This window comes from Erpetoichthys calabaricus, chromosome 4 (genome assembly GCF_900747795.2).
Source record: "Erpetoichthys calabaricus chromosome 4, fErpCal1.3, whole genome shotgun sequence".
Taxonomy (NCBI): domain Eukaryota; kingdom Metazoa; phylum Chordata; class Cladistia; order Polypteriformes; family Polypteridae; genus Erpetoichthys; species Erpetoichthys calabaricus.
This window is the reverse complement of record NC_041397.2, coordinates 324,334,228-324,360,208: the sequence shown is the minus strand read 5'-3', so window position 1 is coordinate 324,360,208 and position 25,981 is coordinate 324,334,228. Positions and strand designations below refer to the sequence as shown.

General features: G+C 45.4%; 1 protein-coding gene across 1 annotated transcript in view; it reads right to left on the bottom strand.

Moving 5' to 3' along the window:
• The window catches only part of LOC114643523 (NACHT, LRR and PYD domains-containing protein 3-like), a 179,471-nt gene that overhangs the window by 30,226 nt on the left and 123,264 nt on the right, over positions 1–25,981 (bottom strand). Inside the window, exons 12-15 of the mRNA XM_051926729.1 lie at positions 23,926–24,099; positions 18,532–18,705; positions 11,382–11,555; positions 6,496–6,669 (exon numbers count right to left, since the gene is read on the bottom strand). Of these exons, the coding sequence (XP_051782689.1) occupies positions 6,496–6,669; positions 11,382–11,555; positions 18,532–18,705; positions 23,926–24,099 (696 nt within the window). The remainder of the gene's footprint in view (positions 1–6,495; positions 6,670–11,381; positions 11,556–18,531; positions 18,706–23,925; positions 24,100–25,981) is intronic.

Genomic DNA, 25,981 nt, shown 5'->3' with positions numbered 1-25,981 from the left:
TAGCGGCCTGGGGATGGCGACCGGAGTCCGTAGCCGGTCGTCTGTCACAGTATATATATATTATATATATATATATGTGTGTATATATATATTACATATATATATGTGTATATATTACATATATATATGTGTATATATATATTATATATATATGTGTATAAATATATATATTATATATATGTGTGTATAAATATATATATTATATATATATGTGTATAAATATATATATTATATATATATATGTGTGTATATATATATTATATATATATGTGTATGTGTGTGTATATATATATATATATATATATATATATATATATATATATGTATACACACATTATATACAGTGGTGTGAAAAACTATTTGCCCCCTTCCTGATTTCTTATTCTTTTGCATGTTTGTCACACAAAATGTTTCTGATCATCAAACACATTTAACCATTAGTCAAATATAACACAAGTAAACACAAAATGCAGTTTGTAAATGGTGGTTTTCATTATTTAGGGAGAAAAAAAAATCCAAACCTACATGGCCCTGTGTGAAAAAGTAATTGCCCCCTGAACCTAATAACTGGTTGGGCCACCCTTAGCAGCAATAACTGCAATCAAGCGTTTGCGATAACTTGCAATGAGTCTTTTACAGCGCTCTGGAGGAATTTTGGCCCACTCATCTTTGCAAAATTGTTGTAATTCAGCTTTATTTGAGGGTTTTCTAGCATGAACACTTTTTTTAAGGTCATGCCATAGCATCTCAATTGGATTCAGGTCAGGACTTTGACTAGGCCACTCCAAAGTCTTCATTTTGTTTTTCTTCAGCCATTCAGAGGTGGATTTGCTGGTGTGTTTTGGGTCATTGTCCTGTTGCAGCAGCCAAGATCGCTTCAGCTTGAGTTGACAAACAGATGGCCGGACATTCTCCTTCAGGATTTTTTGGTAGACAGTAGAATTCATGGTTCCATCTATCACAGCAAGCCTTCCAGGTCCTGAAGCAGCAAAACAACCCCAGACCATCACACTACCACCACCATATTTTAGTGTTGGTATGATGTTCTTTTTCTGAAATGCTATGTTCCTTTTACGCCAGATGTAACGGGACATTTGCCTTCCAAAAAGTTCAACTTTTGACTCATCAGTCCACAAGGTATTTTCCCAAAAGTCTTGGCAATCATTGAGATGTTTCTTAGCAAAATTGAGACGAGCCCTAATGTTCTTTTTGCTTAACAGTGGTTTACGTCTTGGACATCTGCCATGCAGGCCGTTTTTGCCCAGTCTCTTTCTTATGGTGGAGTCGTGAACACTGACCTTAATTGAGGCAAGTGAGGCCTGCAGTTCTTTAGACATTGTCCTGGGGTCTTTTGTGACCTCTCGGATGAGTCGTCTCTGTGCTCTTGGGGTAATTTTGGTCGGCCGGCCACTCCTGGGAAGGTTCACCACTGTTCCATGTTTTTGCCATTTGTGGATAATGGCTCTCACTGTGGTTCGCTGGAGTCCCAAAGCTTTAGAAATGGCTTTATAACCTTTACCATACTGATAGATCTCAATTACTTCTGTTCTCATTTGTTCCTGAATTTCTTTGGATCTTGGCATGATGTCTAGCTTTTGAGGTGCTTTTGGTCTACTTCTCTGTGTCAGGCAGCTCCTATTTAAGTGATTTCTTGATTGAAACAGGTGTGGCAGTAATCAGGCCTGGGGGTGGCTACGGAAATTGAACTCAGGTGTGATACACCACAGTTAGGTTATTTTTTAACAAGGGGGCAATTACTTTTTCACACAGGGCCATGTAGGTTTGGATTTTTTTTCTCCCTAAATAATAAAAACCATCATTTAAAAACTGCATTTTGTGTTTACTTGTGTTATATTTGACTAATGGTTAAATGTGTTTGATGATCAGAAACATTTTGTGTGACAAACATGCAAAAGAATAAGAAATCAGGAAGGGGGCAAATAGTTTTTCACACCACTGTATGTATATATATATATATATATATATATATATATATATATATATATACACACACATACACATATATATAATATATATATACACATATATATATATATATAATATGTGTATATATATATATATAATATGTGTATATATATATATATATAATATATGTGTATATGTATGTATATATATATATGACAGCAACACTCATAACAATGACAACACAATTACATTGACAATCATGTTACATTATTTTTAAAATGTTTCTTTTACTTTTTTATAACCTCTTTAACACACTACTTCTCCGCTGCTAAGCGCGGGTATTTTGCTAGTATATATATATATATATATATCTAAATCCACGCAAAGTACTGCTTTTAAATTTTTATGAAGAAGAAAAGCTTTTTAAATTGAGGGAAAATATCCCAATAGCAATTTCTTAAGGATCTGTTTTTTTGTGAAGCAGACTTAACACAGCTTTTCCGCTGTTTTATAAACGATCGCCATATAAGGTCTTCCTTTTTACTTGCTTCGCCAATGAAAGAGCCTTTTTCTTAAATTCAAGGGTTCTTCGGTTTTTTTTTTGTTTGTTTATTTATTACGATTGTTATAGTTCTGTTTGTATACGACGTTGTCAGTTCAGCACTCAGGTTGTAATATGACCAAGCTGTGCAAGCTTACTGTTAAGAATGCAACGTATAGTTGTACATGAGAAAAGCAATCTTGCCTCAAATCAATGGCAACCTTTTGTAGGTCTATGAACTTATAATAAATAAACGAACCACACGCCGTGGCGCAATTTTAGGGGCTTCGCCTCTAGCGCTGACGTCCGAGGTTCGATTCCAGTATTGGAGTGAAGTGAGTGGGTGGTTACCTACCAGGTAACGCTTATGGTTGGCCAGCAAGTCAGGTAACATCAGCCACGGTGCCTTCAGTTGTGAGAAGCAGATCATAGAATGGATGAAAATAGTTTACTGTCAAATAATGCAAACACCTGTTTCCCCCTTATTCTTGGCTCATCAGGTGTACACACTCATTGCACTCGCTTACGGTAATCAAACGTCGGACGTCAGCGCTAGAGGGGCTTCGCAGCGGTGAAGTATTGCTTTTAAATTTTAATTAAGAAGAAAAGAAAACCTTTTAAAATTATGTCTTAAAAAGAGGTGTAAAGATATTGACAATAAGTTACGCAAACCCACTAAGACATGCAATCGTTTAATACAAGGCGCAAGTTGAAAAACACCATACCATAATATTAGTTAACGATTAACACATTTGTATATGTATTGTAAGCATACAATACAACTGATAATATGTTGCGCTTATTTATCTGGTGTACTGACATTTTTGCGCATTTAACGGCTGACATCTAACGTGGTTTGTGCCCATCAGAATGAAAAGAGTTTGCATTTACCTTTTTAATAAAAGGCGAGCTTTTAAGCCTGAGAAATCACCCCGTAAATGCACACGTTTAATTGCACATGTGTTAATATGTATGCTTACACAGTATTAAAAGACACTCAACAAGTACACAGTATTAAAAGACAGTCAACAATTAACGTCATTTACCTTCGTTCCCGCGTTTGACTTGTGCTGTAAATCTCTTCCTCGTTTTCAGTTCATGTGATTACGTAGGAGGCGTAATACGTGATGACGCGATACGTGACTCCGCCTCCTCCATTAGAGTATATGGACAAAAAACAGGTTCCAGTTATGACCATTACACGTAGAATTTCGAAATGAAACCTGCCTAACTTTTGTAAGTAAGCTGTAAGGAATGAGCCTGCCAAATTTCAGCCTTCTACCTACACGGGAAGTTGGAGAATTAGTGATGAATGAGTCAGTCAAACAGGATCCAGTTATGACCATTACGCGTAGAATTTCGAAATAAAACCTGCCTAACTTTTGTAAGTAAGCTGTAAGGAATGAGCCTGCCACATTTCAGACTTCTACCTACACGGGAAGTTGGAGAATTAGTGATGAGTGAGTCAGTCAAACAGGTTCCAGTTATGACCATTACGCGTAGAATTTCGAAATAAAACCTGCCTAACTTTTGTAAGTAAGCTGTAAGGAATGAGCCTGCCAAATTTCAGACTTCTACCTAAACGGGAAGTTGGAGAATTAGTGATGAGTGAGTCAGTCAGTCAGTCAGTCAGTGAGTCAGTGAGGGCTTTGCCTTTTATTAGTATAGATATATGTATATATATATATATATATATATATATGTGTATATATATGTGTATATATATATGTGCATATGTGTATATATGTGTATATATATGTGCATATGTATATATTTATATGTATATATATGTGCATATGTATATATATATGTAGATGTGTAAATTTGTATATGTATATAAATGTATATGTGGATGTGTATATGTATGTATATATATGTATATGTAGATATGTGTATATGTAGACATATGTTTACATAACCTCTTTAACACACTACTTCTCCGCTGTGAAGCGCGGGTATTTTGCTAGTTATTAATATTCTTATTATTAGGACTGTGATGGAGGAAGTTCTATCAAGGTGATCAGATGTGTTCATCTGACAGTCCAGGACGTCTTATAAGCAATCTGAGTGTCCTGCAGGTCCCCAAGTCCTGCCCAGTGCTGGTGAGGACGTGTCACTTATCTCTTTGTGTTTCTCTTCTTCATTTCCACCTCTCACTTCTTCTTCACCTTTTTTCCTGACTGCACATTTGCTTTTTCTTTTTGTTCTCCACTCCTTCTGTACCTTGATATCCCATAATAACTCCTCCATTTCCATCTCCTTTAATGTTGGCCACTCCTCCTATCCCATAATGCCGCATGTCAGTCGTTTCTTCCTGAGGTTTGTAACATTTGCTGAACTTTGATTGGCTCATACATCACACAGCCTTAGTGTGTGTGCAGGCCACAGAGAATCGGGTTCAACACACGTCACAGTCACTGAGGGGACATCTTTAATGTCCTCATGAGAAGAAAGTCATCTGAGTGAAGGGGACAACCACGAGGGTCTGCTGTGGTCAGCCATGTGCTCAGGATGCCTGCCTTGAAGACTTGGCCTGACGTCACGTCCTGCACCAGCTTAGCCTGCCGAGGACAAACATTAGTGACAAGTGACATATTAGGACGGGGAGGAGAACTGGGGGTTCACATGTGTTTCCTCCTTTTCTCTCAGTAGTTTTTCCTTCACAGTTTTCTACTTTTTCTTATTTGATGTTTAAAGACATTGAGCCACTGAGGTGGTCAGTTAGACCCCCTGAGTGTGGACCCTCTGTGATGGCCTGTCTATCCTGCTTGTGTTCAGTTTCTGCTACTGGGAGAGGCCCTGCCACGTAGTGACCCCAACCAGGATTGACCAGAATCAGAGTCACCTTACTGGGCAGGTGCACCACATGGACTGGGAATTTGTGAGGACATACTGGGAGAATAAATAATAATAAGAAGAAGAAGAAGATCAAAATAAGAGAAATAGAAATGAGCGTCATGAAGATGAGATCTGTAAAGACAGGAGTAAAGGTTCAAGTGTGTGAGTGTGAGGGGCAGCGTGGTGGGGTGTCAGAGAAAAGGACATGCGGAGGACAAACCTGCTATGGGGGACACAAGAGGGACGACAAGAAGAGACGAGCAGAAGACACAAAGAGTGACGAGTGAGTGTGAGTGCAGATGATGACGTGTGCACAAAGACATGGCGGCTGGACTAAAGAGTGTAAAGCAGGTGTACAGGAGAAGAGCAAAGTGCTCAAGATCTGCAGGGGCCCCCAGTGGCCACTTTATTAGGCATACCAGGTGGGCACCTTGGCCTCTAAAGGCCTTGACCCACTGAGACACATGAATGGCTCCTTATGGATTTCTGTCTCCATGTTGACATCACGCAGTCCTTCAGACTTCTCAGCCTCACATTTCTGCTCCTCACTTGCAGTTCCAGCTCATCCCAGAAGTGTGTCATTGGACTGGACGTGCAGCCATTGGTGTCAACTGAAGTCACCATCATGTTAACTGAGCCACCCTGAGGTGACACCTGCTCTGTAATATGTTGTGTTATTCTGGTGAGATCCTCCATTTTTAAAAGTGTCCACTCGCAGCTGATTACCAGTTACGTGACGGTGAGTTGGGAGGCCACAACACTGTTGAGGACTTTAGACAGAATGGAGAAGTGAGTGATGGACTGAGACTTGTTATGTCAGATTGTCACATCAAGACCAGACTGTCCTAATGGTGGGGAAACAGAAGAGACCTTCAGGGTCACTGGCACAGAGATGGTGTCACAGGATGGATTAATTATTGTCACGACAGTCAGGATTAGGACATGAAGACAGGATTTGAGAAGAATGGAGGAGATGGGGTCCAGTGCTCAAGGAGGTGGTCTCATCTGACAGAGCAGGTCCTCCTCATCTTCCTCTGTCTGTCTCTCCTTATCTTTGTTGTCCTTCCTGTCTGTCACCTCAGTCAGCTCCACTTGTCACTATCACTCTGGTCACTCCATGTGCTGTCATGTGATCAGCCCACCCATCAATAACACATTCACACCCCCCACCCCTCCCCCTCTTTACTCACTCCACTGTCTCTAATTTACAGTTGTCACTCCTGAGCCCCTCACTCAGCTGACGAGCCCCTGAATCTCCCAGGTTGTTGTTGGTCAGGTTCAGATATGTCAGCTGTGAGTTTGGAGACGAGAGGACTGAGGAGAGAGCTGAGCAGCAGGCTGAGGTGAGACCACAAGAGTCCAACCTGTGGAGAAGAAGAGAGACAAGTGAGGACAGTCAGACAGACAGAAGGACACACAGCACAAGGGCTCAATGACTGCGCCGTCTTCACTGAAATGCACTTTGAGCCTGAGACCACCACTGTCCTTATAAGGTAAGGCGCTATATACCTGACAGCGTCTTCTGCCTTCCTGCCACACTGACTGGTGACAAGTCACTCAAAGTGACATGTGGACACTGGAGAGGAATGTGAAGGACATGAGGCTGACAGTGTCCTGCACTCGAGGGTCCAGACAGACTTGTCAAAGCCGATGACAGCGGAGGGATCACCTTGGATTTGTGTCTGTAACTGAGGACTCAGCACATGGAGGGGCTTTGACTGATTTGCAGGAACCCATCCACAGATTCCTGTTAGACACGCCGGTAACTGCTGGACATCGGAGAGGGTCTGTCATGGTGGGCTCTCCTGATGTCAGACCACTTAGACGATGAGGACCCTCTGTTTGTCTATTGTGACGAAGACTGGACTGACTGTGTGATCAGTGACATAATGGACAGGGTGGGCAGAACTGACATGTGACACTTCTGACACTCATGTCACATGCTGACCGGTGCCACTGACCAGCTGACCTCAGTCCACTAAAGGTCTCCCTGCTGGTCACCTCAGTTTTCTTATTTCTCTCCTAATTTGTAATAAAGCCAGTGGACGAGCTCTGAATGGACACTCAGCATCCCAAAGTCCAGTCCCCTGGGCACAGAGGTGGTCTGAGTGGACTGTGAAGTGACCCCCATTACTGCTGACCACTGCTGTCCACTCCCAGCTCTCCTCTGACCTGAGCTGCCCATTCAGAGCAAAATGGCAGAGTGACCTGCTAGCATCGCCACCTGCTGGAAGGTGTTAGAAATGACACAATTGACATCAAAGTGACATCAAACCACACGGAGAATTAAAGAATAAAAAGACAAGAAGAACAGCAGCTGGACCACCAAAAGAGAAAAGAATCAGAAGATCACAAGAAGAACACGTCAGGGGCTCAGAAAAGGACGAGAATCATCAGGAATTCAGCAGTCCGGACCACCAGCATTAACTCACCTGTGAAGATCAGGAAACAAATCAAAAGAACAACAACACATCCCATAATAAACAGACAGAATATGAGAGAAGGTGAAAGAAAACCAAACAATCGTCTCTTCATAGCTCAGTCCTAAATTACAAGCAAATCCTTTTAGTTCTGAAAACACAAGTGAAGCCCCCATGGCAGTCTGTTTGAGGGGTCCTGCTTCTCGAGGTCTGACCACATAAACCTCACAGTCTGGGGGCCAACGCGATTCTCTCAATGACTTCTTCAGAGCAAGCAATAAAACATAACACATGTAACTAAATAAATCCTAAAAAGTCACTCTGTGACAATGACAATGACATGTGTGACATTAAAGAGTATTGGCGTCCACTGCAGCTGTCCACGTGTTTATGACCCCCGTCATTTGTGTGTTCTCGATGTCACATTAGAATACGCTGGTTAAGGCCGATGTCTGCAGACACTTTGGAACATTCAAATGAGGACACGTCCCCTGTTCAAGGTGCCAGCGTTATAATAAAGGGTGACACCATTGTCATCAATCAAGTGACGATTTGTCTAAGAAACAGGCGAGACTCGAGCTGTGACAGTAGAATACACGACAATGGGGTCACGTCACAAGTCTGATGTGCAGAGCACCAAGAGAGGAGCAGGTGGACATCAGGAGCAGAAAAGTGACGTCAGAGAGGGGATGAGCAAATGTCACTTTGTCACTAAGGGTCACAAGGTGGGACAACTGAAATCAGAAAGTAAAAGAAAGTGCTGGGGGGTTGTGATGGACACTTGAGGCCACAGGAAGTGAACTGGACTGTCAGACTGAGAACAACAGCAGCTGCTGGTCTGCCGAGGTGATGAGAAGAACACGAGGGCTTAGTGGCTTTGGGGGAGATGGTGGTGACGTGTAGTCTGTGGCGTCCTTTATTAAATAATGTGACATTTATGTGGAGTGTGTGTGTGTGTGTGCGTGTACTCCAGAATACTGACATCTGTTAGTCTGACCTGAGGACAGCATTGAGAGAATCACAAAACACGTTGGCCATCAGACTGTGAGGTTCATGTGGTCAGACCTCGAGAAGCAGGACCCCTAAAACAGGCTGTCATGGGGGGCTTCACTTGAGCCTTTAGAAGGAATTGTGTGTGTGATGTGGGACTGGGCTATGAACAGACGCTTATTTGATGCTCTCGTCACATTTTGTTTGTTTATTATGGGATGTTCTTGTTCTTTGAATTTGTTTCCTGATCTTCACAGGCCGATGACGATGAGCTGAGCTGCTGAATTCCAGAAGACCATGAGCTCCTCTCAGACCATCACAGGTCTGTTTGGGATCTTCAGATTCTTTCCTCTTCATACTTGAGCTTGATGTTGGACGTTAAAAAGGCACAGCCCTGCCACATTTGGGGGTCACATGACTGCCATCTTTGTCCCCCTCTTGTTGACATCAGCAGCTCATCTGTTTGTGATTTCATTTGCTATCTTTGTCAATAAATCAGGCAGGACAGGCCAATGGACAACAATTGGATGGACTAAAGATGGCAGGACGTTCACAAGAATTGAAATCTCAAAACTCAAAACAAAAGTGACACAAGTCGGCCATCTGCTCTGTCAAAGCTCTTGTGTCACCTCGACATCTTACAGTCCTGGACGTCTTATAAGAGACCTGAGTGTCTGCCGTCAGCCAGTCCTGCAGGTCCCCAAGTCCTGCCCTCTGCTGGTGAGGCCGTGCCACTCGTCTCTTTGGGTTTCTCTTCTTCATTTCCAGTTCTCACTTCTTCTTCTCCTTTTTTCCTGACTACACATTTGCTGATTCTTTTTGTTCTCCACTCCTCCTGTCCCCTGATATCTCATAATAACGCCTCAATTTCCATCTCTTTTAATGTTGGCCACTCCTCCTATCCCATAATGCCGCATGTCAGTCGTTTTTACCTGAAGTTTGTAACATTTGCTGAACTCTGATCACTGATTGGTTCATACAGCACACAGCCTTAGTGTGTCTACAGGCCACAAAGACTCGGGTTCAACACACGCCACAGTCAGTAAGGGAACATCTTTAGTGTCCTCATGAGAAGAAAGTCATCTGAGTGAAGGGGACAACAAATGTGTGGGTCTGCGGTGGTCTGCCATATGCTCAGGATGCCTGCCTTGAAGACTCGGCCTGATGTCACGTCTTGCACCAGCTTAGCCTGCCGAGGTCAGACCTCATTGACAAGTGACATGTTTAGGACTGGGAGGAGACCTGGGGGTCCACATGTGTTTCCTCCTTTTCTCTCATTAGTTTTTCCTTCACAGTTTTCTTCTTTTTCTTATTTGATGTTTAAATACATTGAGCCTCTGAGGTGGTCAGTTTGACCCCCTGAGTGTGGACCCTCTGTGATGGCCTGTCCATCCTGCTTGTGTTCAGTTCCTGCTACTGGGAGAGGCCCTGCCACTTAGTGACCCCGACCAGGAGTGACCAGAATCAGAGTGACCTTACTGGGCAGGTGCACCACATGGACTGGGAATTTGTGAGGACATACTGGGAGAATTAAGAAGAAGAAGAAAATCAAAATAAGAGAAATAGAAATGAGTGTCATGAAGATGAGATCTGGACAGACAGCAGTAAAGGTTCAAGTGTGTGAGTGTGAGGGGCAGTCTGGTGGGGTGTCAGAGAAAAGGACATGCGGGGGACAAACCTGCTATGGGGACACAAGAGGGACGACAAGGAGAGAAGAGCAGAAGACACAAAGAGTGACGACTGAGTGTGAGTGCAGATGATGACGTGTGCACAAAGACAAGGCCTCTGGACTAAAGAGTGTAAAGCGGGTGTGCAGGAGAAGAGCAAAGTGCTCAAGATCTGCAGGGGCCCGCAGTGGCCACTTTATTAGGCACACCAGTTGGGCCTCCTCTGCTTCTAAAGAGTCTGAATTCTCCAAAGTGATGACCCCTTAAGACCCCATAAACGTTTCCTTATGGATTTCTGTCTCCATGTTGTCATCATGCAGTGCTTCAGACTTCTCAGCCTCACATTTCTGCTCCTCACTTGTAGTTCCAGCTCATCCCAGAAGTGTGTCATTGGACTGGACGTGCAGCCATTGGCGTAAACTGAAGTCAGCATCATGTTAGATGAGCCACCTTGAGGTGACACCTGCTCTGTGACATGTCGTGTTATCCTGCTGAGATCCTCCATTTTTAAAAGTGTCCGCTCTCAGCTGATTATCAGTTACGTGACGGTGAGTTGGGAGGCCACGACACTCCTGAGAACTTTAGACAGAATAGAGTAGTGAGTGATGGACTGAGACTTGTTATCTCAGATTGTCACATCAAGACCAGATTGTCCTAATGGTGGGGATGCAGAAGAGACCTTCAGGGTCGATAACACAGAGCCAGTGACACAGGATGGATTTATTATTGTCATGACAGTCAGGATTAGGACATGAAGACTGGATTTGAGAGGAGTGGTGAAGATGGTGTCCGGTGCTCAATTAGGTGGTCTCATCTGACAGAGCAGGTCCTCCTCATCTTCCTCTGTCTGTCTCTCCTTATCTTTGTTCTCCTTCCTGTCTGTCACCTCAGTCAGCTCCACTTGTCACTGTCACTCTCGTCACTCCATGTGCTGTCATGTGATCAGCCCGCCCATCAATGACACATTCACACCCCCCACCCCTCCCCCTCTTTACTCACCCCAGTGTCTCTAATTTACAGTTGTCACTCCTGAGCCCCCCACTCAGCTGATGAGCCCCTAAATCTCCCAGGTTGTTGTTGTCCAGGTTCAGATATGTCAGCTGTGAGTTTGGAGACGAGAGGACTGAGGAGAGAGCTGAGCAGCAGGCCGAGGTGAGACCACACGAGTCCAACCTGTGAAGAAGAAGAGAGACAAGTGAGGACAGACAGACAGACAGAAGGACACACCGCACAAGGGCTCAATGACTGCGGAGTATTCACTGAAATGCACTTTGACCCTGAGACCACCGCTGTCCTTATAAGGTAAGGTGCTATATACCTGACAGCGTCTTCTACCTTCCTGCCACACTGACTGGTGACAAGTCACTCAAAGTGACATGTGGACACTGAACAGGAATGTGAAGGACATGAGGCTGACAGTGTCCTACACTCGAGGGTCCAGACAGACTTGTCAACGCCGATGACAGCGGAGGGACCACCTTGGATTTGTGTCTGTAACTGAGGACTCAGCACATGGATGGGCTTTGACTGATTTGCAGGACCCCATCCACAGATTCCTGTTAGACACGCCGGTCACTGCTGGACATCAGAGAGCGTGACACTCGAATGTTTGTCATGGTGGGCTCTCCTGATGTCAGACCACTTAGATGATGAGGACCCTCTGTCCGTTTATTGTGACAAAGACTGGACTGACTGTGTGATCTGTGGTGGGTTGGCACCCTGCCCGGGATTGGTTCCTGCCTTGTGCCCTGTGTTGGCTGGGATTGGCTCCAGCAGACCCCCGTGACCCTGTGTTCGGATTCAGCGGGTTGGAAAATGGATGGATGGATGACTGTCTGATCAGTGACATAATGGACAGGGTGGGCAGGACTGACATGTGAAACTTCTGTCACTCACATGTCACATGCTGACCGGTGCCACTGACCAGCTGACCTCAGTCCACTAAAGGCCTCACTGCTGGTGACCTCAGTCTTCTTATTTCTCTCCTAATTTGTAATAAAGCCAGTGGACGAGCTCTGAATGGACACTCAGTATCCCAAAGTCCAGTCCCCTGGGCACAGAGGTGGTCTGAGTGGACTGTGAAGTGACCCCCATTACTGCTGACCACTGCTGTCCACTCCCAACTCTCCTCTGACCTGAGCTGCCCATTCAGAGCAAAATGGCAGAGTGACCTGCTAGCATCGCCACCTGCTGGTAGGTGTTAGAAATGACACAATTGACATCTCAGTGACATCAAACCACACGGAGAATTAAAGAATAAAAAGACAAGAAGAACAGCAGCTGGACCACCGAAAGAGAAAAGAATCAGAAGATCACAAGAAGAACACGTCAGGGGCTCAGAAAAGGACGAGAATCATCAGGAATTCAGCAGTCCGGACCACCAGGATTAACTCACCTGTGAAGATCAGGAAACAAATCAAAAGAACAACAACACATCCCATAATAAACAGACAGAATATGACAGAATGTGAAAGAAAACCAAACAATCGTCTCTTCATAGCTCAGTCCTAAATCACAAGCAAATCCTTTTAGTTCTGAAGACACAAGTGAAGACCCCATGGCAGTCTATTTGAGGGGTCCTGCTTCTCGAGGTCCGACCACATAAACCTCACAGTCTGAGGGCCAACGCGATTCTCTCAATGACTTCTTCAAGGCAAACAATAAAACATAACACACATTACTAAATATATCCTAAAAACGTCACTCTGTGACAATGACAATGACGTGTGTGACATTAAAGAGTATTGGCGTCCACTGCAGCTGTCTCCGTGTTTAGGACCCCTTTAATATTTGTGTTCTCGATGTCACATTAGGATACGCTGGTTAAGGCCGATGTCTGCAGACACTTTGGTACATTCAAATGAGGACATGTCCCCTGTTCAAGGTGCCAGGGTGGTAATTAAGGGTGACACCACTGTCATCAATCAAGTGACGAATTGTCTAAGAAACAGGCGAGACTCGAGCTGTGAGGGTAGAATACACGACAATGGGGTCACGTCACAAGTCTGATGTGCAGGACACCAACAGAGGTGGACTTGGACATCAGGAGCAGAAAAGTGATGTCAGAGAGGGGCTGAGCAAATGTCACTTTGTCACTAAGGGTCACAAGGTGGGACAACTGAAATCAGAAACTAATAGAAAGTGCTGGGAATTGTGATGGATACTTAAGGCCACAGGAAGTGATGTGGACTGTCAAACTGGGAACAACAGCAGCAGCTGGTCTGCCGAGGTGACGAGGAGCACACGTGGGCTCCAGAATACTGACATCTCTTAGTCTGACCTGAGGACAGCATTGAGAGAATCACAGAACACGTTGGCCATCAGACTGTGAGGTTCATGTGGTCGGACCACGAGAAGCAGGACCCCTCGAACAGGCTGTCATGGGGGGCTTCACTTGAGTCTTTAGAAGAATTTGTGTGTGTGATGTGGGACTGGGCTACGAACAGACGCTTATTTGATGTTCTTGTCACATTCGTCACGTTTTGTTTGTTTATTATGGGATTTTCTTGTTCTTTGAATTTGTTTCCTGATCTTCACGGGCCGATGAGGATGAGCTGAGCTGCTGAATTCCAGATGACCCTGAGCTCGTCTCAGACCATCACAGGTCTGTTTGGGGTCTTCTGATTCTTTTCTCTTTGTATTTGAGCTTCTTCTTGGACGTTAGAAATGCACAGCCTTGCCACATTTGGGGGTCACATGACTGCCATCATTGTCCCCCTCTTGTTGACATCAGCAGCTCATGTCCTTGTGATTTCATTTGCTATCTTTGTCAATAAATCAGACAGGACAGGCCAATGGACAGCAAATAGGTGGGCTAAAGATGGCAGGATGTTCACAAGAATTGAAATCTCAAACCTCCGTGAAAAGTAACACAAGTCTGCCATCTGCTCTGTCAAAGCTCACGTGTCACGTCAGAGAGTGTGGCCCAGTGGCTCAGGGACAGGTCTGACCACCACAGTGATGCACACCGCTGACTCACTGTGTCACCTTGAATGATCACCTGGAGACAGACACAGCAAAGAGGTCACAGGAATTTGAGTGACATAAAGACAAGGGTGAAAATAAAGGGAACTGAACTGAAAATATGAATGACATTCGAGAAAACGACGATGAGGATGAATGTGCCGTGACAAGTCAGTCAGTAAATATTCAGAGAAAACGTTAAATGAACATCAAATCAGAGGACTTCAGTTGAAATCACAGCTGTAAGCCAAAGCCCATCAATGACACTGACTTCACACTTTTGGATGAAATCAATGGACACGACGAGATTTGAAAAATGAAGAGCGAGATGGGACAAGAACAAGCAGCTCAGTGGTGACGTCAGGCGACAGTCTTGTCCTTATTATTATTAATATTCTTATTATTATCAGGACTGTGATGGAGGAAGTTCTCTCAAGGTGATCAGACTTGTTCATCTGACAGTCCAGGACGTCTCATAAGCCATCTGAGTGTCTGCCGTCAGCCAGTCATGCAGGTCCCCAGGTCCTGCCCTCTGCTGATGAGGCCGTGCCACTCGTCTCTTTGGGTTTCTCTTCTTCATTTCCACCTCTCACTTCTTCTTCTCCTTTTTTCATGACTGTACATTTGCTGATTCTTTTTTTTTCTCCACTTCTCCTGTCCTCTGATATCCCATAATAACTCTTCCATTTCCATCTCCTTTAACACTAGAATTACCAGAGCCTACGAAAAAACTCGTATATCCGGCCCACCTTAAATCGCTTCTTAAATCCGTTCACACCTCTCCGCCAGCATCCTTTGTCCTCTAAATGTGCTGATAAAAGACAAGCTGCCAGCAGCCGGCTATTCCATCCCCCCACCGACTTAGAACGTGAGCGAAGTTTTCCCAGCTCACGCCTTGATTGATTATGTGGGAGTGAAGTGGAGTTTTACAGTGGAAATGAGAGATCATTATTCTAAAGTAATCTGTGTAAACACATTGTTAAAACAGAAACTTTTTCATATTTTAGTAATTAATGTTACAAAATGTAGTAGGCATAAACTATAGAATATATAAAGCCCGAGTTCCAAAGATCAAATAAACACTTTCACAAAAGCTTCAAGAATGATTCAACAGCTTTTGTGGTGTAGCGCGCTAAGATTTGCCTCTTAACGCAGAGCAGCTTTTCCTTGCCTCACAGACCTGAGTTCGATTCCCCGCTGGGGATGAAGTGTTGCTTTTTTTTTCTTTTCTTTTAAACCTCAAATGGACATAAAATTTATACATTGGTATGCACTGTCAGTTAATGAGATCGTTATATTTTCATGTGGGATGCTCCTTTTCAGATATTTTTTTAACAATTGAGACTGCAATTAACAGGAACAACTGTCCTTATAACTTATTTTTAAGATCCATAACACACAGACAGACAGAGCACTGCGTAATAGAGAGACAGACAGGCAGAGAAGTCACTAGATATATAAATAAACAGGGAGGCCACGTGTACTGAAAGAAAAAAAGAACAACATGTGCGTTGTCCCTGCTGTACTGAATAAGCGCAGGCGCTCTAACATCACCCCTCCCCTGATCTTACTTAGAGAGTCAGTCTGAGAGTCAGCTTATTCAGTACAGCAGGGACAACGCACATGTTGTTCTTTTTTTCTTTCAGTACACGTGGCTTCCCTGTTTATTTCTATATCTAGTGACTTCTCTGCCTGTCTGTCTCCCTATTACGCAGTGCTCTGTCTGTCTGTGTGTTATGGATCTTAAAAATAACAGTTATAAGGACAGTTGTTCCTGTTAATTGCAGTCTCAATTGTTAAAAAAATATTTGAAAAGGAGCATCCCACATGAAAATATAACGATCTCATTAACTGACAGTGCATACCAATGTATAAATTTTATGTCCGTTTGAGGTTTAAAAGAAAAGAAAAAAAAAGCAACACTTCATCCCCAGCGGGGATTCGAACTCAGGTCTGTGAGGCAAGGAAAAGCTGCTCTGTACTAAGAGGCAAATCTTAACGCACTACGCCACAGAAGCTGTTGGATCATTCTTGAAGCTTTTGTGAAAGTGTTTATTTGATCTTTGGAACTCAGGCTTTACATATTCTATAGTTTATGCCTACTACATTTTGTAACATTTATTACTAAAATATGAAAAAGTTTCTGTTTTAACAATGTGTTTACACAGATTACTTTAGAATGACGATCTATTATTTCCACTGTAAAACTCCACTTCACTCCCACATAATCAATCAAGGCGTGAGCTGGGAAAACTTCGCTCACGTTCTAAGTCGGTGGGGGGATGGAATAGCCGGCTGCTGGCAGCTTGTCTTTTATCAGCACATTTAGAGGACAAAGGATGCTGGCGGAGAGGTGTGAACGGATTTAAGAAGCGATTTAAGGTGGGCCGGATATACAAGTTTTTTCGTAGGCTCTGGTAATTCTAGTGTTAATGTTGCCCACTCCTCCTATCCCATAATGCCGCATGTCAGTCATTTCTTCCTGAGGTTTGTAACATTTGCTGAACTTTGATTGGCTCATACAGCACACTGCCTTAGTGTGTCTGCAGGCCACAGAGACTCAGGGTTAACACACATCACAGTCAGTGAGGGGACATCTTTAGTGTCCTCATGATAAGAAAGCCATCTGAGTGAAGGGGACAACAACTGTGAGGGTCTGCCGTGGTCCGCCATGTGCTCAGGACACCTGCCTTGAAGCATCAGCCTGATGTCACGTCCTACACCAGCTTAGCCTGCCGAGGACAAACCTCAGTGACAAGTGACATATTTGGACGGGGAGGAGAACTGGGGGTCCACATGTGTTTCCTCCTTTTCTCTCAGTAGTTTTTCCTTCACAGTTTTCTTCTTTTTCTTATTTGATGTTTAAATACATTGAGCCGCTGAGGTGGTCAGTTAGACCCCCTGAGTGTGGACCCTCTGTGATGGCCTGTCCATCCTGCTTTTGTTCAGTTCCTGCTACTGGGAGAGGCCCTGCCACTTAGTGACCCCAACCAGGAGTGACCAGAATCAGAGTCACCTTACTGGGCAGGTGCACCACATGGACAGGGAATTTGTGAGGACATACTGGGAGAATAAAGAAGAAGAATAAGATCAAAATAAGAGAAATAGAAATGAGCGTCATGAAGATGAGATCTGCACAGACAGGAGCAAAGGTTCAAGTGTGTGAGTGTGATGGGCAGCTGGTGGGGTGTAAGAGAAAAGGACATGCGGGGGACAAACTTGCTATGGGGGACACAAGAGGGACGACAAGGAGAAACGAGCAGAAGACACAAAGAGTGACGACTGAGTGTGAGTGCAGATGATGACGTGTGCACAAAGACATGGCCGCTGGTCTAAAGAGTGTAAAGCGGGTGTGCAGGAGAAGAGCAAAGTGCTCAAGATCTGCAGGGGCCCCCAGTGGCCACTTTATTAGGCATACCAGGTGGGCACCTTGGCCTCTAAAGGCGTTGACCCCTTGAGACACATGAATGGCTCCTTATGGATTTTTGTCTCCATGCTGACATCACGCAGTCCTTCTGACTTCTCAGCCTCACATTTCTGCTCCTCACTTGCAGTTCCTGCTCATTCCAGAAGTGTTTTATTGGACTGGACGTGCAGCCATTAGTGTCAGCTGAAGTCACTGTTATGTTAGATGAGCCACCTTGAGGTGACATCTGCTCTGTGATATGTCGTGTTATTCTGCTGAGATCCTCCATTTTTAAAAGTGTAAGCTCTCAGCTATCAGTTACGTGACGGTGAGCTGGGAGGCCATGACACTCTTGAGAACTTTAGACAGAATAGAGAAGTGAGTGATGGGCTGAGACTTGGTATCTCAGATTGTCAAATCAAGACCAGACTGTCCTAATGGTGGGGATACAGAAGAGACCTTCAGGGTCGCTGTCACAGAGCCGGTGTCACAGGATGGATTTATTATTGTGATGACAGTCAGGATTAGGAACATGAAGACAGGATTTGAGAAGAGTGGCGGAGATGGGGTCCGGTGCTCAAGTAGGTGGTCTCATCTGACAGAGCAGGTCCTCCTCATCTTCCTCTGTCTGTCTCTCCTTATCTTTGTTGTCCTTCCTGTCTGTCACCTCAGTCAGCTGCACTTGTCACTGTCACTCTGGTCACTCCATGTGCTGTCATGTGATCAGCCCTCCCATCAATAACACATTCACACACCCCACCCCTCCCCCTCTTTACTCACCCCAGTGTCTCTAATTTACAGTTGTCACTCCTGAGCCCCTCACTCAGCTGATGAGCCCCTGAATCTCCCAGGTTGTTGTCGTCGACGTCCAGTGCAGTCAGCTGTGAGTTTGGAGACGAGAGGACCGAGGAGAGAGCTGAGCAGCAGGCCAAGGTGAGACCACAAGAGTTCAACCTGTGGAGAAGAAGAGAGACAAGTGAGGACAGACAGACAGACAGAAGGACACACAGCACAAGGGCTCAATGACTGCGCCGTCTTCACTGAAATGCACTTTGACCCTGAGACCACCACTGTCCTTATAAGGTAAGGCGCTATATACCTGACAGCGTCTTCTGCCTTCCTGCCACACTGACTCGTGACAAGTCACTCAAAGTGACATGTGGACACTGGACAGGAATATGAAGGACATGAGGGTGACAGTGTTCTGCACTCGGGGGTCCAGACAGACTTGTCAAAGCCGATGACAGCGGAGGGACCACCTTGGATTTGTGTCTGTAACTGAGGACTCAGCACATGGAGGGGCTTTGACTGATTTGCAGGACCCCATCCACAGATTCCTGTTAGACACGCCGGTCACTGCTGGACATCGGAGAGCGCGACACTCGAGTGTCTGTCATGGTGGGCTCTCCTGATGTCAGACCACTTAGACTATGAGGACCCTCTGTCTGTCTATTGTGACAAAGACTGGACTGACTGTGTGATCAGTGACATAATGGACAGGGTGGACAGGACTGACATGTGACACTTCTGACATTCACACGTCACATGCTGACCGGTGCTGCTGACCAGCTGACCTCAGTCCACTAAAGGCCTCACTGCTGGTCAACTCAGTTTTCTTATTTCTCTCCTAATTTGTAATAAAGCCAGTGGACGAGCTCTGAATGGACACTCAGCATCCCAAAGTCCAGTCCCCTGGGCACAGAGGTGGTCTGAGTGGACTGTGAAGTGACCCCCATTACTGCTGACCACTGCTGTCCACTCCCAGCTCTCCTCTGACCTGAGCTGCCCATTCAGAGCAAAATGGCAGAGTGACCTGCTAGCTTCGCCACCTGCTGGTAGGTGTTAGAAATGACACAATTGACATCTCAGTGACATCAAACCACACGGAGAATTAAAGAATAAAAAGACAAGAAGAACAGCAGCTGGGCCACCGAAAGAGAAAAGAATCAGAAGATCACAAGAAGAACACGTCAGGGGCTCAGAAAAGGACGAGAATCATCAGGAATTCAGCAGTCTGGACCACCAGCATTAACTCACCTGTGAAGATCAGGAAACAAATCAAAAGAACAACAACACATCCCATAATAAACAGACAGAATATGAGAGATTGTGAAAGAAAACCAAACAATCGTCTCTTCATAGCTCAGTCCTAAATCACAAGCAAATCCTTTTAGTTCTGAAAACACAAGTGAAGCCCCCATGGCAGTCTGTTTGAGGGGTCCTGCTTCTCGAGGTCCGACCACATAAACCTCACAGTCTGAGGGCCAACGCGATTCTCTCAGTGACTTCTTCAGGGCAAACAATAAAACATAACACATGTTACTAAATAAATCCTAAAAACGTCACTCTGTGACAATGACAATGACGTGTGTGACATTAAAGAGTATTGGTGTCCACTGCAGCTGTCCCCGCGTTTAGGACCCCCGTCATTTGTGTGTCCTCGATGTCACATTAGGATACGCTGGTTAAGGCCAATGTCTGCAGACACTTTGAACATTCAAATGAGGACATGTCCCCTGTTCAAGGTGCCAGCGTTGTAATAAAGGGTGACATCATTGTCATCAATCAAGTGACGATTTGTCTAAGAAACAGGCAAGACTCGAGCTGTGAGGGTAGAATACACGACAATGGGGTCACGTCACAAGTCTGATGTGCAGGACACCAACAGAGGAGCACATGGACATCAGGAGCTGAAAAGTGATGTCACAGAGGGGCTGAGCAAATGTCACTTTGTCACTAAGGGTCACAAGGTGGGACAACTGAAATCAGAAACTAACAGAAAGTGCTGGGGGTTGTGATGGACACTTGAGGCCACAGGAACTGAACTGGACTGTCAGACTGGGAACAACAGCAGCTTCTGGTCTGCCGAGGTGACAAGGAGCACACGAAGGCTTAGTGGCTTTGGGGGAGATGGTGGTGACGGGTGGTCTGTGGCGTCCTTTATTAAATAATCTGACATTTATGTGAAGTGTGTGTGTGTGTGTACTCCAGAATACTGACATCTGTTAGTCTGACCCGAGGACAGCATTGAGAGAATCACAGAACACGTTAGCCATCAGACTGTGAGGTTCATGTGGTTGGACCTCGAGAAGCAGGACCCCTGAAACAGGCTGTCATGGGGGACTTCACTTTAGCCTTTAGGAGGATTTGTTTGTGTGATGTGGGACTGGGCTATGAACAGACGCTTATTTGATATTCTTTTCACATTCGTCATATTTTGTTTGTTAATTTTGTGATGTTCTTGTTCTTTGAATTTGTTTCCTTGTCTTCACAGGCCGATAACGATGAGCTGAGCTGCTGAATTCCAGATGACCCTGAGCTTGTCTCAGACCATCACAGGTCTGTTTGGGGTCTTCGGATTCTTTCCTCTTCATACTTGAGCTTCATCTTGGACGTTAGAAATGCACAGCCCTGCCACATTTGGGGGTCACATGACTGCCATCATTGTCCCCCTCTTGTTGACATCAGCAGCTCATGTCCTTGTGATTTCATTTGCTATCTTTGTCAATAAATCAGACAGGACAGGCCAATGGACAACAAGTGGGTGGGCTAAAGATGGCAGGACGTTCACAAGAATTGAAATCTCAAACCTCCTCCAAAAGTGACACAAGTCTGCCATCTGCTCTGTCAAAGCTCACGTGTCACACCAGACAGTGTGGCCCAGTGGCTCAGGGACAGGCATGACCACCACAGTGATGCCCACCGCTGACTCACTGTGTCACCTTGAATGATCACCTGGAGACAGACACAGCAAAGAGGTCACAGGAATTTGAGTGACATAAAGACAAGAGTGAAAATAAAGGGAACTGAACTGAAAATATGAATGACATTCGAGAAAACGACGATGAGGATGAATGTGCCGTGACAAGTCAGTCAGTAAATATTCAGAGAAAACGTTAAATGACATCAAATCAGAGGACTTCAGTTGAAATCACAGCTGTAAGCCAAAGCCCATCAATGACGCTGACTTCACACTTTTGGATGAAATCGATGGACACGACGAGATTTGAAAAATGAGGAGTGAGATGGGACAAGGACAAGCAGCTCAGTGGTGACATCAGGTGACAGTCTTGTCCTTATTATTATTAATATTCTTATTATTATCAGGACTGTGATGGAGGAAGTTCTCTCAAGGTGTTCAGACATGTTCATCTGACAGTCCAGGACGTCTCATAAGCCATCTGAGTGTCTGACGTCAGCCAGTCCTGCAGGTCCCCAGGTCCTGCCCTCTGCTGGTGAGGCCGTGTCACTCGTCTCTTTAGGTTTCTCTTCTTCATTTCCACCTCTCACTTCTTCTTCTCCTTTGTCCTGACTGCACATTTGCTGATTCTTTTTGTTCTCCACTCCACCTGTCCCCTGATATCCCATAATAACTCCTCCATTTCCATCTCCTTTAATGTTGGCCACTCCTCCTATCCCATAATGCCGCAGGTCAGCCGGTTTTTCCAGATGTTTGTAACATTTGCTGAACTCTGATCACTGATTGGCTCATACACCACACAGCCTTAGTGTGTCTGCAGGCCACAAAGACTCGGGTTCAAAACACGTCACAGTCAGTGAGGGGACATCTTTAGTGTCCTCGTGAGAAGAAAGTCATCTGAGTGAAGGGGACAACAACCGTGATGGTCTGCCGTGGTCCGCCATCTGCTCAGGACACCTGCCTTGAAGACTCAGCCTAACGTCACGTCCTGCACCAGCTTAGCCTGCCGAGGTCAAACATCAGTGACAAGTGACATGTTTAGGACCGGGAGGAGAACTGGGGTCCACATGTGTTTCCTCCTTTTCTCTAAGTAGTTTTTCCTTCACAGTTTTCTTCTTTTTCTTATATGATGTTTAAAGACATTGAGCTGCTGAGGTGGTCAGTTAGACCCCCTGAGTGTGGACCCTCTGTGATGGCCTGTCAATCCTGCTTGTGTTCAGTTCCTGCTACTGGGAGAGGCCCTGCCACTTAGTGACCCCAACCAGGAGTGACCAGAATCAGAGTCACCTTACTGGGCAGGTGCACCACATGGACTGGGAATTTGTGAGGACATACTGGGAGAATAAAGAAGAAGAAGATCAAAATAAGAGAAATAGAAATGAGCGTCATGAAGATAAGATCTGCACAGACAGGAGTAAAGGTTCAAGTGTGTGAGTGTGAGGGGCAGCTGGTGGGGTGTCAGAGAAAAGGACATGCGAGGGACAAACCTGCTATGGGGGACACAAGAGGGACGACAAGGAGAGACGAGCAGAAGACACAAAGAGTGACGACTGAGTGTGAGTGCAGATGATGACGTGTGCACAAAGACATGGCTGCTGGACTAAAGAGTGTAAAGCGGGTGTACAGGAGACGAGCAAAGTGCTCAAGATCTGCAGGGGCACCCAGTTGCTACTTTATTAGGCACAGCAGGTAGGCCTCCTCTGCCTCTAAAGACCCTGAATTCTCCAAGGTGTTGACCCCTTGAGACACATGAATGGCTCCTTATGGATTTCTGTCTCCATGTTGACATCACGCAGTCCTTCAGACTTCTCAGCCTCACATTTCTGCTCCTCACTTGTAGTCCTAGCTCATCCCAGAAGTGCGTCATTGGACTGGATGTGCAGCCATTGGTGTCAACTGAAGTCACCATCATGTTAACTGAGCCACCCTGAGGTGACACCTGCTCTGTGACATGTCGTGTTATTCTGTTGAGATCCTCCATTTTAAAAAGTGTCCACTGTCAGCTGATTATCAGTTATGTGACGGTGAGTTGGGAGGCCATGACACTCTTGAGAACTTCAGACAGAATAGAGAAGTGAGTGATGGACTGAGACTTGTTATCTCAGATTGTCAAATCAAGACCAGACTGTCCTAATGGTGGGGATACAGAAGAGACCTTCAGGGTCGATAACACAGAGCTGGTGTCACAGGATGATTTATTATTGTCACGACAGTCAGGATTAGGACATGAAGACTGGATTTGAGAGGAGTGGTGAAGATGGGGTCCGGTGCTCAAGTAGGTGGTCTCATCTGACAGAGCAGGTCCTCCTCGTCTTCCTCTGCCTGTCTCTCCTTATCTTTCTTGTCCTTCTTGTCTGTCACCTCAGTCAGTTCCACTTGTCACTGTCACTCTGGTCACTCCATGTGCAGTCATGTGATCAGCCCGCCCATCAATAACACATTCACACACCCCACCCCTCCCCCTCTTTACTCACAGCAGTTTCTCTAATTTACAGTTGTTACTCCTGAGCCCCTCACTCAGCTGACGAGCCCCTGAATCTCCCAGGTTGTTGTTGTCCAGGTTCAGATATGTCAGCCGTGAGTTTGGAGATGAGAGGACCGAGGAGAGAGCTGAGCAGCAGGCCGAGGTGAGAACGCAAGAGTCCAACCTGTGGAGAAGAAGAGAGACAAGTGAGGACAGACAGACCGACAGAAGGACACACAGCACAAGGGCTCAATGACTGCGCCGTCTTCACTGAAATGCACTTTGACCCTGAGACCACCGCTGTCCTTATAAGGTAAGGCGCTATATACCTGACAGCGTCTTCTGCCTTCCTGTCTCACTGACTGGTGACAAGTCAATCAAAGTGACATGTGGACACTGGACAGGAATGTGAAGGACATGAGGCTGACAGTGTCCTGCACTCGGAGGTCCCGACAGACTTGTCAAAGCCGATGACATCGGAGGGACCACCTTGGATTTGTGTCTGTAACTGAGAACTCAGCACATGGAGGGACTTTGACTATTTGCAGGACCCCATCTACAGATTCCAGTTATACACGCCGGTCACTGCTGGACATCGGAGAGCGTGACACTCGAGTGTCTGTCATGGTGGGCTCTCCTGATGTCAGACCACTTAGACGATGAGGACCCTCTGTCTGTCTATTGTGACAAAGACTGGACTGACTGTGTGATCAGTGACATAATGGACAGGGTGGGCAGGGCTGACATGTGACACTTCTGACACTCACACGTCACATGCTGACCGGTGCCACTGACCAGCTGACCTAAGTCCACTAAAGGCCTCACTGCTGGTCACCTCAGTTTTCTTATTTCTCTCCTAATTTGTAATAAAGCCAGTGGATGAGCTCTGAATGGACACTCAGCATCCCAAAGTCCAGTCCCCTGGGCACAGAGGTGGTCTGAGTGGACTGTGAAGTGACCCCCATTACTGCTGACCACTGCTGTCCACTCCCAGCGCTCCTCTGACCTGAACTGGCCATTCAGAGCAAAATGGCAGAGTGACCTGCTAGCATCGCCACCTGCTGGTAGGAGTTAGAAATGACACAATTGACAGCTCAGTGACATCAATCCACACGGAGAATTAAAGAATAAAAAGACAAGAAGAACAGCAGCTGGGCCACCGAAAGAGAAAAGAATCAGAAGATCACAAGAAGAGCACGTCAGGGGCTCAGAAAAGGACGAGAATCATCAGGAATTCAGCAGTCTGGACCACCAGCATTAACTCACCTGTGAAGATCAGGAAACAAATCACAAGAGTAACAACACATCCCATAATAAACAGACAGAATATGAGAGAATGTGAAAGAAAACCAAACAATCGTCTCTTCATAGCTCAGTCCTAAATCACAAGCAAATCCTTTTAGTTCTGAAGACACAAGTGAAGCCCCCCATGGCAGCCAGTTTGAGGGGTCCTGCTTCTCGAGGTCCGACCACATAAACCTCACAGTCTGAGGGCCAACGCGATTCTCTCAATGACTTCTTCAGGGCAAACAATAAAACATAACACACGTTACTAAATAAATCCTAAAAACGTCACTCTGTGACAATGACAATGACGTGTGTGACATTAAAGAGTATTGGTGTCCACTGCAGCTGTCCCCGCGTTTAGGACACCCCGTCATTTGTGTGTCCTCAATGTCACATTAGGATACGCTGGTTAAGGCCGATGTCTGCAGACACTTTGAACATTCAAATGAGGCCATGTCTCCTGTTCAAGGTGCCAGCGTTGTAATAAAGGGTGACACCATTGTCATCAATCAAGTGACGATTTGTCTAAGAAACAGGCGAGACTTGAGCTGTGAGGGTAGAATACACGACAATGGGGTCACGTCACAAGTCTGATGTGCAGGACACCAACAGAGGAGCACAAGGACATCAGGAGCAGAAAAGTGACGTCAAAGAGGGGCTGAGCAAATGTCACTTTGTCACTAAGGGTCACAAGGGGCGACAAATGAAATCAGAAACTAATAGAAAGTGCTGGGGTTTGTGATGGACACTTGATGCCACAGGAACTGAACTGGACTGTC